This window comes from Lepus europaeus, chromosome 16 (genome assembly GCF_033115175.1).
Source record: "Lepus europaeus isolate LE1 chromosome 16, mLepTim1.pri, whole genome shotgun sequence".
NCBI classification, from domain to species: Eukaryota; Metazoa; Chordata; class Mammalia; order Lagomorpha; family Leporidae; genus Lepus; species Lepus europaeus.
In genome coordinates, this window is record NC_084842.1 from 71,228,827 (window position 1) to 71,242,805 (window position 13,979).

The 13,979-nt window shown below is 44.0% G+C and overlaps 1 protein-coding gene across 1 annotated transcript in view; it reads right to left on the reverse strand.

Moving 5' to 3' along the window:
- Positions 1-13,979, reverse strand: part of ANAPC4 (anaphase promoting complex subunit 4) — a 43,685-nt gene that overhangs the window by 28,156 nt on the left and 1,550 nt on the right. The window contains exons 2-11 of the mRNA XM_062212634.1: positions 12,834-12,939; positions 8,542-8,674; positions 6,694-6,768; positions 6,522-6,548; positions 6,392-6,436; positions 5,717-5,801; positions 5,014-5,118; positions 2,657-2,740; positions 1,378-1,464; positions 299-363 (exon numbers count right to left, since the gene is read on the reverse strand). Of these exons, the coding sequence (XP_062068618.1) occupies positions 299-363; positions 1,378-1,464; positions 2,657-2,740; positions 5,014-5,118; positions 5,717-5,801; positions 6,392-6,436; positions 6,522-6,548; positions 6,694-6,768; positions 8,542-8,674; positions 12,834-12,939 (812 nt within the window). The remainder of the gene's footprint in view (positions 1-298; positions 364-1,377; positions 1,465-2,656; positions 2,741-5,013; positions 5,119-5,716; positions 5,802-6,391; positions 6,437-6,521; positions 6,549-6,693; positions 6,769-8,541; positions 8,675-12,833; positions 12,940-13,979) is intronic.

The following is a 13,979-nucleotide window of genomic DNA, read 5'->3' on the forward strand; positions in this document are numbered from 1 at the left end:
AAAGCCCTTAAAACAGGAAAGGTCTTTTTAAGAGTAACAGCAGGTGCCATAAAGAAAGATTGCTTGGCTACATAAAAAGTTTAACTTTTTTATATATATTAAAAAAATACACACAAACAAAATGTGTGATCACATTTACATTTTTAAAAGTACACAGGCAAGCCTTGAAAGACATACTTTTGTTTGGTAATGTTCTAGAATTTTCTATGTGTGAAACAGTGTGTATAGGTTACTTTGGCATAATCTCCATTTACCACACAGGAGGAGGAGAAGCAGGCACCTAACCCGAGCTCATTACCTTGCTTTCCCCCACAGCAGCAGGTGCATGAATTCATCCTGCACTGATGTGGTCGTGTTCTTTTCCTAGACAAAACAGTAACTGTGACACGTGTTTTTGCAACTATAAGCACATTTATTTCAAGTTAGAGGAACATGACTCTCTACCTCAACTTCCCTCAGATTCAGAACTGAAACTGACCATGTGGACATTAGTGCCAGGAGAGAGCCAGCTGGCTTCTCCAATACTGTCCTCATCCCCTCACCCTACCTCAGCCACATCAGTGGGCTCCTGTGCATAGGCTCGGTGCTCTGGACGGCAGTGCTAAGAGGTGGACGCTAAGATGTGAGGCCTAGTGGGAGGTGGCTAGGGGGCTGCCAGGGCACGGCCCCCTGAAGGGACTAAGGTAGCGCTGTAGGACTGTGTTGAGCTTCCCCAGGCCTGAGTTTGATGGAAGGGGATGCCTGACCCCCGCACTCCCAGTCTCACCACAGAATCCCTCTGGCACACGCTGCAGCTGTGACGCTGGCTGCCACGAGGCTCCCTGACAGAGGCTGAACCAATGGAGCTGTCCGATCTTGGACGCTCAGCCTCCAAAACTGAGGGCGACGCAGACCTCTTCTCTCTAGACATTACTCAGCCTCAGGCATTTTGTTATAGTGATGGGAGAATGACTAATACAGAGCCCTTTCGGCAAACCTCTCTGAGAAAGCAGTGAGGTCAGACCAGGCCATTTGAAAAAAACTAACGAGCTTAGCTGCTTGCAAATCAAAGCAATTTTTCTCATGTATTGCATAAAGTGAATACAGATGCCATGAATGCCTTTACATATTTATGTATTTGAGAGGCAAACAGAGAGAGCAAGCTCCTAGCCACTAAAATGTCTGCAACGGCTGGGGCTGGGTTAAGAACAAAGCCACGAGCCAGGAACCCAACTACAAGAGCCATCGGTGCTGCCTCCCAGGGACCACGTTAGCCGGAAGCTGGAGTCAGGAGCTGGAGGTGGGCACCAAATCCAGGCACTGCTGTGTGTGAGTCTCACCTCGGGCCAGATGCCCTAAGCACTCTAACTCTCCCCATAGAAACTTAACGGGCATTACCTGCACAAACTTAGTGAGGCGAGAGTCCATCTGCATGAGGATTTCTTCCCATGCCTCACACATACACGTCAGCGACAAATTTATATACTGTTAAAAGTTAATGAAAAATAGTTAAACTAGCACACTCACTAGACAATTTGTGCTTCTTATTGCCAAGTGTTTCAGAGAAATCCAGAATTTACTTTCAGTTACGCTTTTAACTCAGCTAAGCCTGAGAAGACGATAGATAACATTTCCTAATTACTTAACGATAAAGCACATGACGATTCTTTCAGCTTTCACAAAAAACCTTCTTAAATTAGGTTTGTGCCTGGTAAAACAAATATCCCTAAGCTTTCCCAGGCCATAGCAGAGAGCAGGATCGGAAGCGGAGCAGCTGGGACTCGAACCAGCACCTGTATGGGATGCCAGCACTACAGGCGGCGACTTTACCCGCTATGCCACAGCGCTGGCTCTGGGATAGCATGTTTCATGCACATTGACTGTCAAAATGTTGCTCTGCCAGCTACTCAGTTTTCAACGACAGCCCTTAAAAAGACTCTCTCGACTTCTGAGAATGAACAACATGGCCATGATTCATCGTAGCTCCTCCTTCCAGATGTAGGGCACTTTTCTCCAGCCCTTGAATCTGGGCTGACCCTGGATCCCTCAACACAAAGAGCAAAGAAGACACTGCTGAACTGAGGGTCTCCAAAGTCTTTGCACACTGCCACCTGTACCCTTTATGTGTCTGCTGTCTGCTGCCATCAATCCATGTGTGTAAGCCTGTGCTGGCTTGCTGGAGAATGGGGGGGGTGGGGGTGGGGCAGGGCCAGAGCCACAACAGCCAGGGACACAGTTCTGTTTGCACGACCAAGCCTAGATGAGATTAGCTGACCTAGCCCAGATCACCAGAACCTTCTGGCCAAACCCAACCCAAATTGTCAACCTAGGTGATTGTGAGCGCTAACCTGGGGTAGGTTTATTCTGAACAAAAGCTAACTCATATGAAGACTGTTTTTCCACTTTCTTTGTAGTAAAGTGTAAATTTTATTTTATTTTAGGGACTATTTTAAAAGACTTAAATTAGTTTTTGCTCTTCTTTTAAAGATGTTAAGTAGAGTTGGGTGGAAATACAATCTCAGTTACATTTCCTTCTTGCTTTAATGAACACTAGAAGATAAGGACTACACACTCCAACTACAGAAAGCTTTACAAAAGAAAATTCTGAACTTTTTAATTTATGAAACGTCAGATGCTTATGGTAAACATTCACATAAAACAAGCGGTAGGTAAATACCTGTAAAAGAGCAGAAATGTGTGTAAACTTTCTGGCCATTCGAGTTACTTCAGGTAAGAAAGAGTATAACAGGTTGGTTTCAAGCTGTAGAATCAAGAGAAGGCAGTGAGTCAGATGCACTTGCTGCTTTTGAAGAGAAGTTCGTCCTGTCCAGCTTAAAAATAAAGAATCCCACAATTTAGAAAAATGTATCTAAGTATGTGTCAGAAAGACTATGCCAGAACTGGGCTCCCTTTGAATGTAGCAGCTCTGAGATTCTCCTCAGAACACAAACCTTAGAATTCTCTCACCTGTGGGTAACTCCACAGATCACTCTGAGTGATCAATCTCTCTATGTGGCAAAAAAACATGGAATGATCTATTTTGTAACACTATTGTGAAGACATTAAAAATGAACATAGTTATGCATAAAAATTTAAAGGAAGTAGACGGAACTGAACGCTACTGATAAATATAGGAAAAGCAGCTACCAATGACATGTGTGTTGTGTCTACATAAACTTGCTATTAAAGTACCCTTTCCGTTGAATGTGCACACGGCTGGGCGGCTAAGACTCCTGCCTCCTGCAGGGGAGTACCTGGGTTAGATACCTGGCCCCAGCCCTCTGCGAACGCCTGGAAAGCAGCAGTGACAGCTCGAGTGGTTGTGCTCCTGCCACTCACGTGGGAAACCTGAACCGATTGAGTTCCTGGCTCCCAGCTTCAGCCTGGCCCAGCCCCAACTGTTACAGGAATTTAGTGAGTAAACCAAAGGATGGGGGATTGCTCTGTGTGTCTCTCTGCCTCTCAAATGAAAATAAAAAGATTTTTTTTTTAAATCTATTACAAACTTAGCAGAAATAGAGAATCACTTCATTATAGCCCAAATGGAATCCTGGCAATAACAGTTTCACAGAACCTTAGTATGAACAGCAAATGTGAACAATCACCCTAGTGAATTCTCAGTAGAGAGCCTCTGACACTCTGGATACAAGGGGCTGCTGGAAGGCATTACACGTCACTTCTTCCATCTTTTTGTTCTACTTTTGTTTGAGAGTTCATACTTATGTTAGGTAGCTGGAATTTTTTTTAACATGACTATTTACAAATTTTTATTTTATTTGAAAGACACAGAGAGAGAGACACACACACACACACAGATGGAGTGACATCTTCCATCTGCTGGTTCAATCCCCAAATGTCCACAACAGTCAGGGCGGGGCCAGGTCAAAGCCAAGAGCCTGTACTTCCATCCATGTCTCCCACGTGGGTGGCAGGGACCCAATTACTTGAGCCATCACCTGCTGCCTCCTGGGACGCACACTAGCAGGAAGCAGGATCAGAAGCAGAGCAGCCAGGACCCCAACAAGGAACTCTAACAGAACGACGGTATCCCAAGCAGCAACTTAAGGGCCACACCAAAACAAGTGATCCTGCCACATTTAAGAGGGACATTTCGGGCAGACTTCTTGGGAAGGTAAGGCTATGATCAAAGTACTCTACAGGAGCTCAAACACTTCCTCAAACGAAACTACTGACAGCACACAACAAAAAAAGGCTTTCCCAGTATCCTGCGGCCATTTGACACCAGAGGCAATGTGCTTGTTAAGGGCACAGACCCTGGAGCTGGACTGTCTAGAATCACTTCCCAATTCTGTGGCAGCGAACAAGTTCCACAGTTTTTCTGTGAGCTGGGAAAACGACAGTATCTACCCAACAGGTTGCTATGAGGATGTAAATGAACTAGAAGCACTCAATGCTTGGCACATACATTATTAATCTTTATTACTATTATTTCTTAGTGCCCTAAGAAAGCACTTGGTACAAAGCGGATTGGTACAGCAACCTATTAATGTGGCCATGAACAAACCATCAAAATACTGTTTCTATGAGAATTATACTGGAGCATAAGGAAAATAAAATGGCATTCACTGTAATAGCATCTAATACATAAGATTTAGAAACTTTAAGTAGATCTGTTTTGTTTTTTATTTCCTTTATTTGAGAGGCAGAGAGAGAACATGCTCCCATGCTCCCATCTGCTGGTCCACTTCCCTGATGCCCACAATGGCCAGCGCTGGGCTCGGGCTGAAGCAGGGGAGCAGACACTCAATCGGGGTCTGCCACGCGGTAACAGGAACGCAATCACTTGAGCCACCGCCAGCACCCCCCAGTGTCTGCCGCAGATGCTGGAGTCAGGAGCCAGAGACAGGATTAAACCCAAGGCCTCCAATATGGGATGCGGGCATCTTAACTGCTGGGGTAAATGCCTGCCCTGTTACACTTTGTTTTAATGACCACAAGAATAGAGCCGGATAAGGATTATAAAACCCTATACAGAACGCATCTCCTCCACTGCTGTCACACTCCAGTACTCACCTGGAAGTAAGAGACCTCTGCAGCGCCCCCGGCAGACACCTCTGTGACCACTGACAGTGACTTCAGGTCACTGGACAAACACAATGCGAGACAGGTGCCGGCAATCTGTAAGACAGTGGACCCCAGCCCCCTGAGGAATGTAGTAGTCTTGTTAGGTTGCCTCTGCTTATAGCACAGAAAGCAAGAATTCCCCTATGAGTGTTAAAAAGCACACAGGCAGCAGGGGAGGGTGCGTGTTTTTCCCAGTCCTAGGACACACAGACACTCTGCTTCCTGGCACCCTCCCACCAAGGGTCCCATCAGATGCTGGAGGGCCACTCTAGTCCACACAGCCTACAAGGCCTGCTACCCCATTAGAGAAAGCTAAGAATAGACGAAGGAGCTGTGGCGAACACCAGGACTTAGCTACAGAGCTGGACTTGGTGGTTGATCACACTCCAACCGCACACTGTAGCTCTTCTCTCACAGCAGGAAGGACACTCCATCATAACCAAGTGTATTATCCCATCTCTTTGTTAAAGAGAAACAAATTCCACCAACAGCTCCTGGTCTCTACAGACATCCTGGCATTACTGCTGTATCTCAGTAGGAGAACTAGCCTCTGAACATTTAAGAACGAACAGTCCCACTGGCTGAAGCCGAAGAAAACCATAAACGAATGAGCTACCAGAAATGATGGAGACAACGGTAAAGACAGACTTACCCCTGTGACTCGGGCAATCTTGAACATTCCATAAGCGTACAGTTCAATAAATCCAGAGCTTCCTCCAAGGACAAGAATATTAAGCCTAAGTAGAAATAGTGCAGCGAGGTGAGGCGCACTGAGCAGAGACCGTGTCTTAAACCAAGACAGAAACTGCTGCACTGTCACCTCCCCTGCAGTGGGACACGCACAAACGCACCACCTTTCAAAGCCAGTCCTCACCAGGCCGACTCCTTTCTCTAAACAACACAGAGTTCCTCAACTCCGACACAAATCCACTTACAGTAAGCTAAGAATACATGATACTAACAATTACACCAGATGACAAAACAACTATTTTTCCAGGTAATACAAAGTTCTACAGCTTTATTGTGGCTATCATGCTAATTAAACTAAATGGGCTTAAAAGAAACTTATATTCTTAAATTAAGAGTTTAGAAATTTCAATCCTCTTTTGCTTGTTGCTGAACAAAGGCACACTTGACTAGTACTGAAGTCTGACAAAATGAAAGCCCATACAATAAAAATAATAAATATTAATGTCTGTGTATGGTACGGAGGTACGTCAACAATGAAGAAACAGGACAAAGAAAGGATGGACTTTGGCAAACTGCCTCAACTATGAAGCAGCAACTTTAAGAACCCAGATTTAGTTAAGATCTCTATGAGACCTACCTGACATCTCCCAAGAGCTTAATAATCTCATCGGAATTTTCTTCACTAAAATATAAAAATAAATTGGGTCATCTTTCAACTGTTTCAAATGATAAGAGATTATCATACATGAAAAGAAGGCATATCTTACCTAAATATTTTTGAGGTGTTGCTGTAACTAGAAGGAAACAGAGATTGGGGTAAAAAATACTCATAATAAAAAGTATTTTTAAAACACATGAGAAAATTGATCATAGTGTTGAAAGTAGAAGAAAGTGAAATCTGCAAGACTAATTCCAAAAAAATAAAACTGTGATACTTACTTTTTTGGCAATGTAGGCAGTTTAGGTAACAGAAGATTTGACTCATCTTCAGCATTATAAAAAGATGTCAGAACACTAAAAAGAAAAGTAGTAGAAAAACACCAAAGATTTTACTTCTCTTTCCATTAAAAAAATGTGAATTTTTTAAAAAGATGCTCAGCTTTATAACATTACCAACTAAACAAATGCTGAAGCTATTTCACCATTGTGAGAGTCAGTATAACAATCTCAAATGAAAAATACAATTAGAAAGTTTCTTTTAAATTTTGCAAGAAAAAAAGCCCACCCACTTTATATTTACATGAATGAATAATTTTCTCAGTGTATGAAATATATTCAGTATTCAGAGACTGAGAATTTATAATTTGTCAGCTTTACTTAAGAACCTACACTGAACATGTTAAATACTCAGAGTAATTTTAAGGAATGTTGTAATTACCATATCATTTAATTATTGGTTCTACAGCTTACACACACTTGGGATTTGACAAACCTGCAGGTATGTCACATATCACATATTTTTAAATTGTCTTATTTATCCCTTTTTATTTTTTAATTCTACCTTAAATAAGATCAGAAATAAGTGAGCAGGTGAAAAGGTGGTGATTCATAAATACTTTTTCCCACTTTTTCTCCCAAAGTAGCTGTCCTGAGATCCCATAAGCTCATATAATTTTTAAACTATCAGCAGAAAGTATGCTGGGAATACACAGCAAGTGATTGGGCTGAGACAGGAACTGCACGGGAGACTCTGCCCCTCCAACCTTCTAGAAGTTCATAGAGCCATTTGCAATCCTTGATTATTTGATAATGGATTGATCACTCTGGTTTATCTACAGGGAATGTGGAACCCCAGGCTAGATCCTTTTCATCCACTTCTGATCTTTTCACCAATTAAAACTGACATTCAAGATTTACAAATTCATTTGATATTAACTCAGTGGACTTAATTAGAAAGGAAAAGCTTGTGGCAAGAAAATCACATGACATCAGTCCCCCCTTCTCTGCACTTTCCTGCTCCTTGGTTTCAGTCACCAAAGTTCAACAAGGGTGAGTACAGCAAGATATTTTGATAGAGATGGTAAGAGGAAGACGACATTCACAGAACTTTTACCACAGTATATTGTTATAAACGTTCCATCTTATAATTAGTTTCTGTTGTTCTGCTCTTTACTGATTTAACTACCTCTGGTACACCTGCACAGGACCACAGGGTTCAGTACTACCCACCGTCTCCGTTATCCAGTAGGGGTCGTGCAACTCATGCCCTGTGGAAATGGGGACTCCTGGACCACACCCTCCCCCTTGAAATCTGTTTTTACCAGTATTAGGCAAACCCACAGACTCCTTAGGCCACGTTCACTGCACACCCGGTCTATTACCTGACTACACAGACTAGGTCAAAACTGTTTTCATGAAACAAGGAAACTATCAGGACCAGGACGCAGAAAAGAATCCAGCATCAGAACAGAATGCTCCATTTCAGACTTTTCATAATCTAAGAATATTTCCTAAGACACAAAAAACAGAGCTCCAGACGAATTAAACAGTGAGCAGACTCTCACTGTGCTGATCCGTAGTTAACTAATATTACTTGGAAGTATACACCATTGACATACACTGCCAACATGAAGAGAAAAATCCTGGCCCGCCAGGCATTATTGCTCCAATAAGAAAATATTTTTTCAAAAGAAAAAAATTAAAATATTCCATCTTATAAGCTAACAGCCAAAATTTAAATGAGGCATACACATACTCAAAATACCCCTAAGTCTCCATTTTAAAAGATGGCAATTTCATGAACAGCCTACCCTCCCTTCCAGAGTTGTTCCCTTCTGGGTACTCTACCTGCTTTCCACAGTCACTTCCATCCAATGCATGCAAGAAACAGGAGCCTCCACAGAAAAGGAGTGCAAGCTCTCAGGTTTCTCTACATCACACAAAACAACTTTCTTGGTGTCAGCAAGAGCAAAGGCCAAAACTAGAACAAAGTGAGAAAAAAAAAAGAGTAATTAGTGCAATGTTTGAGAAAGACAGGTAGTTGGCCTACTGTCCAGTTTTACTATTTTAAACACATCTAATCATAAAGGCTTTTTTGCCTAAATGTCCCCCCTTTAAGTGCTAATAACTAAAGATCTTTGTGCAAGCTGGTTTTCAAGTGCGGCAATGCTGCCGGAGCACCGTGAGGGATCTAGGGTTTTGTCAGGCACCCCCAGTCTCTAGACCAGCACTCCACCATCAGGCAGAAAATACAGAAGTCTCAACAGATAAGCAATTCAAGCTCATCACCACGATGTACTGGGCCAGAAACACATCTAAGAGGAAAGAAGTGTTTCCATCTGCTTTGAAGGATTTTCATTTTTCACCTGTTTCTAACCCATAATGGGAAACAAGGCCTTCAACTACTAAGGAATCTTTGATCCTGACTGTGGCTGAATTATCTAGCATGCTTTCTGCACAGAAGTCATTAATGCATTCTTTTTTTTTTTTTCTTTTTTCAAAGATGTATTTATTTATTTGAAAGGCAGAGTTACACAGAGAGGTCCTCCATCTGCTGTTTCACTTCCCAAATGGCTGCAGTGGGCGGAGCTGAACAGATCTGAAGCCAAGAGCCAGGAGCTGCTTCTGGGTCTCCCACACGGGTGCAGGGGCCCAAGGACTTGGGCCTTTTTCCACTGCTATCCCAGGCCGTAGCAGAGAGCTGGATCAGAAGTGGAGCAGCCGGGACTCAATCCAGTGCCCATATGGGATGCCAGCGCTTCAGGCAGTGGCTTTACCCATTAGGCCACAGCGCTGGCCCCTAAAACCTTCTTCTTATTATTTTTATTTTTTTAAAAGGTTTTAAGACTTCCTACATGGAGGACAGTACGTTTTACTGCTGAGTACTACATGCAATCTTGCAAGATGAGGCAAGCCCAGGCTTTCTTTAAAACAATCTTGAAATGACTGTTCTATTTTGCTGTCCATAAATACATGACATAATTTTAATGATAAAATACATCTATGTAAAAACCTTTTCATATTCTTTTATGATTTATATTTAAGACTGTTTTTTGATAAATAATGCAAAATTTCAAGACATTACTTACAAAAGTCAAGTAATTTTACACACACGAGAGTACTTCAAAGAGCTCATAGAAAAATCAGATTAAAACGTAAGTTTAGGGAGGGGCCAGTGCTTGGTGTAGCGGATAAAGCTGCCACCTGCAGTGCCAGCATCCTATATGGGCGCCGGTTCAGATCCCAGCTGCTTCACTTCCGATCCAGCTCTCTGCTATGGCCTGGGATAGCAGTAGAAGATGGCCCAAGTGCTTGGGTCCCTGCACCCGTGTGGGAGACCTGGAAGAAGCTCCTGGCTCCTGGCTTTGGATCGGCCCAGCTCTGGCCGTTGTAGCCACTAGGAGAATGAACCAGTGGATGGAAGGCTTCTCTCTCTGCCTCTGCCTCTCTGTACTCTGCCTTTCAAATAAATAAATAACTTTTTTTTTTTTTTTAAAGATAAGCTTAGGGGCCAGCGCTGTGGTGCAGCAGGTTAGGCTGCCGTTGCAACTCTAGCATCCCATACTGGAGAACCAGTTTGAGTCTCGGCTGCTCTACTTTCGACTCAGCTCCCTGCTATTGCACCTAGGCAGGCAGTGGAGGCTGGTCCAAGTTTCACCCATGTGGTTAAACCTCAGAGTTCCAGGCTCCTGGAATCAGCCTGGACTAGCCCTGGCAGTGTGGCCACTTGGGGAGTGAACCAGAGGAAGGACAATCTCTCTCTCCCTCTTCCTCCCTCTCTCTGTAACTCTGCCTGTCAAATAAACAGATAAATCTTAAAAAAGTTTACTTTGGTGCAAACTAAATTTGAAATCTGTGCTTTTTCATATTATGTATTTTCTATTTACTTTTGGAAGATCCTATATATGAATGGATATCAAAATTTTCTGCACCAAAATAAATTTTCAATTCCACTCCCCATGAACTTTTTTTTTCTTTTTTGAAAGGCAGAGTTACAGAGAGAGGTAGAGCCAGAGAGAGGTCTTTCATCTGCTGGTTCACTCCCCAAATGACTGCAACGGCTAGAGCTGACCTGATCCAAAGCCAGGAGCCTGGAGCTTCTTCCAGGTCTCCTACGCGGGTGCAGGGGCCCAAGGACTTGAGTCATCTTCCACTACCTTCCTAGGCCACAGCAGAGAGCTGGATCGAAAGTGGAGTAGCCGGGACTCGAACTGGCCACCATATAGGATGCCAGTGCTGACGGCTGGGGGCTGGGGCCTTAACCCGCTGCTCCACTGTACCACAGCACCGGCCCCCTCCCATGAACTTTTTTTTTTCCACACAGGCAGAGTTAGACAGTGAGAGAGAGAGAAAGAGAGAAAGGTCTTCCTTCCATTGGTTCACCCCCTAATAGCCGCTACGGCCGGAGCGCTGTGGCAGGTGCGCTGCGCCGATCCAAAGCCAGGAGCCAGGTGCTTCCTCCTGGTCTCTCATGCGGGTGCAGGGCCCAAGCACTTGGGCCATCCTCCACTGCACTCCCGGGCCACAGCAGAGAGCTGGACTGGAAGAGGAGCAACCGGGACAGAATCTGGCACTCCTACCGGGACTAAAACCCGGTGTGCCGGCGCCGCAGGTGGAGGATTAGCCTAGTGAGCTGCGGCGCCGGGTCCCATGAACTTTTGAAGTTCCCTCATATTTTAAGCAAAGTGAGTACAGAATGAATATAGTACATTAAAACATTCCTGGACACTATACTTCCGGGAATTAATCTAAGGCGCTAACTCCAAGTGTCAGAGGTCCCAGTGTTCAAGATACTTATATATAGCATTCTTTATAAAAACCAAAAACTAGAAACTATCTAAATGTCCACCTATGAGGACAGAGTTAGCAAATCACAATATAGAAATAGTGGATTAGTATGTAATCATTTAACATTAATGTGGTTAATCTATCCACAGCGACAAGAAAAAAGCAACATAAAAAACAAAAACAAAAAAATTACACAACAAAATGGCATACGTATTAGGGCCAGTATTGTGACATAGTGGGACAGGACACTGCCTGCAATGCTGAAATCCCATATGGGCACCGGTTTGAGTCCTAGCTGCTCCACTTCCAATCCAGCTCCCTGCTATGTGCCTGGGAAAGCAGTGGAAGATGGGCCAAGTGCCTGGGCTCCTGCACCCACATGAGAGACCTGGATGAAGCTCTTATCTTCACCCTGGTCCAGCCCTGGCCACTGCAACCATTCAGGGAGTGAACCAGGGGATCTGGATCTCTCTCTCTCTCTCTGTAACTCTGCCTAATAAATAAATAAATCTGTTTTTTAAAAATAGCATGCATCGAATGACCTCCCTCTGTTAAAACTATAATGTATATATTCTGCATGTATGGATTTTATCAGAAATTTTAGAAAAGTTGTTCTCCAAAACAGAAAGTTATTTCTAACCTATAAGGCTTTCAGGGAATTTTAAAGCACTTCATTATATTTATCTGGGGGAACAAAATAAGCCCACGAGGAGCTCATACCATTCTACAAAACCAGTATCCCCAAAGCATCAAAGACACAGATGATGTTCAAGCTCCGTGGTGTGCACACATCACTGTCCTGTGTGTAGCAGTTGAGATAAGGATTGGCATTGTCCATGCAACCCAGGAGTAAGAGTTCAATCGTCAGAGCCATAATGAGCAACAGCACAAGGGCCCCAGGAAACACGGGGAGGAATGGAATCAGAGCTGAGGGCCCCTCACGTGCGGTAAGCAGGTCTGCACAGCGGATGCGCCACACGCTCAGTGGGAAATACACGGCTGGGAGGCTTTGAACTGAGCTATGAGTGGCAGGAGGTGCTGGGCCCAGGGGTGCAGGACCAGCGAGCAGAAAGAACAAAACCAAAGCTTTCTGTGGATTCCATCGGATTTCGGCTCAGGGCTATCTTTGCCAAGAAGCTGGACTCCGTTTAAAAGAGCACTCTGCCAAGAATTCATCTGAGCTTTATGGAAAAATGTTAAAGCCTTCTTTTAAAAAATGTTCCCCAATTGGCATTTATAACTCCAGCATAGTCTAACAATAAATTATTTCTGGAAATTAGCTTTCTTTAGAGGCTATTTGATTTTCACCCTTTGTGAAAATACAGATTTTTTTTCTATAATAGTATCATTACGTTTGCCATCTGGTCTCCAAGCCAGACAGGTCACTTCCTTTCCTGTATTTTCATTTGGTGGAAAACTCCAAACTCGATGAAAACTTGCAAGTCGGTGAAGCAAAACCTAAGAGAAAACAGATAGAAGGCAGTAAGTAAAAAATCCATTTCCAAAAATAAATCACGATCACCACTGTAAAACTTTTTTAAAAAAATCTCTTAAATATTTAGCTAGAAGCAGAAGAGAGGAACACAACAGTGTCTGAATGAACATAAGGCATTTCAAAAGACGTGGGCCGGGGCCGGCGCTGTAGTGTAGCGGGTTAAGCTGCCACCTGCAGTGCTGGCATCCCATATGGGCACCAGTTCAAGACCCGGCTACTCCACTTCTGATCCAGCTCTCTGCTATGACCTGTGAAAGCAGTGGAAGATGGCCCAAGTCCTTGGGCCCCTACACCCACATGGGAGACCTGGAAGAAGCTCCTGGCTCCTGGCTTTGGATTGGCGCAGCTCTGGCCATTGTGGGCAACTGGGGAGTGAACCAGCGGATTGAAGACCTCTCTCTCTGCCTCTCCTTCTCTCTCTGTGTAACTCTGACTTTCAAATAAACAAATCTTTAAAAAAAAAAAAAAAAAAAAAAAAGGTGGGCGAAAATAGGAGATCTAATTCAACCCTGTGCCCCATGCATTTTCTTTTCTTTTTTCTTTTTTAAGATTTATTTACTTGAAAGAGTTACAGGGAGATAGGGTGAGACACAGAGGGGTCTTCCATCTGCTGGTTCATTCCCCAAATGGCCACAGGCAGGGCTGAGCCAGGCCAAAGCCAGGAGCTTTGTCCAGGTCCCCTACGTGGTTGCAGGGGTCCAAGCACTTGGGCCACGTCTGCTGCTCTTCCCAGGCTATTAGCAGGGAGCTGGATCGGAAGTGGAGTAGCCGGGTCATGAACCAGTACCCATATGGGATGCCGGCGTCACAGGCGGTGGCTTACTCCCTCAACACCAGCCCCCATTTTCCTTTTATGTCAACAGGAGACTTAGCTTTTAGAGAGGAATAAGGCGGCCACCTAAGAGGGCAATAAAAAAAGAAAGAAACACAAACGGCACTAAGAAGACAGCTGTCGCGGAGTCAAACACCACCTCACGGGGACTCGGACAACGTGGCACATAAT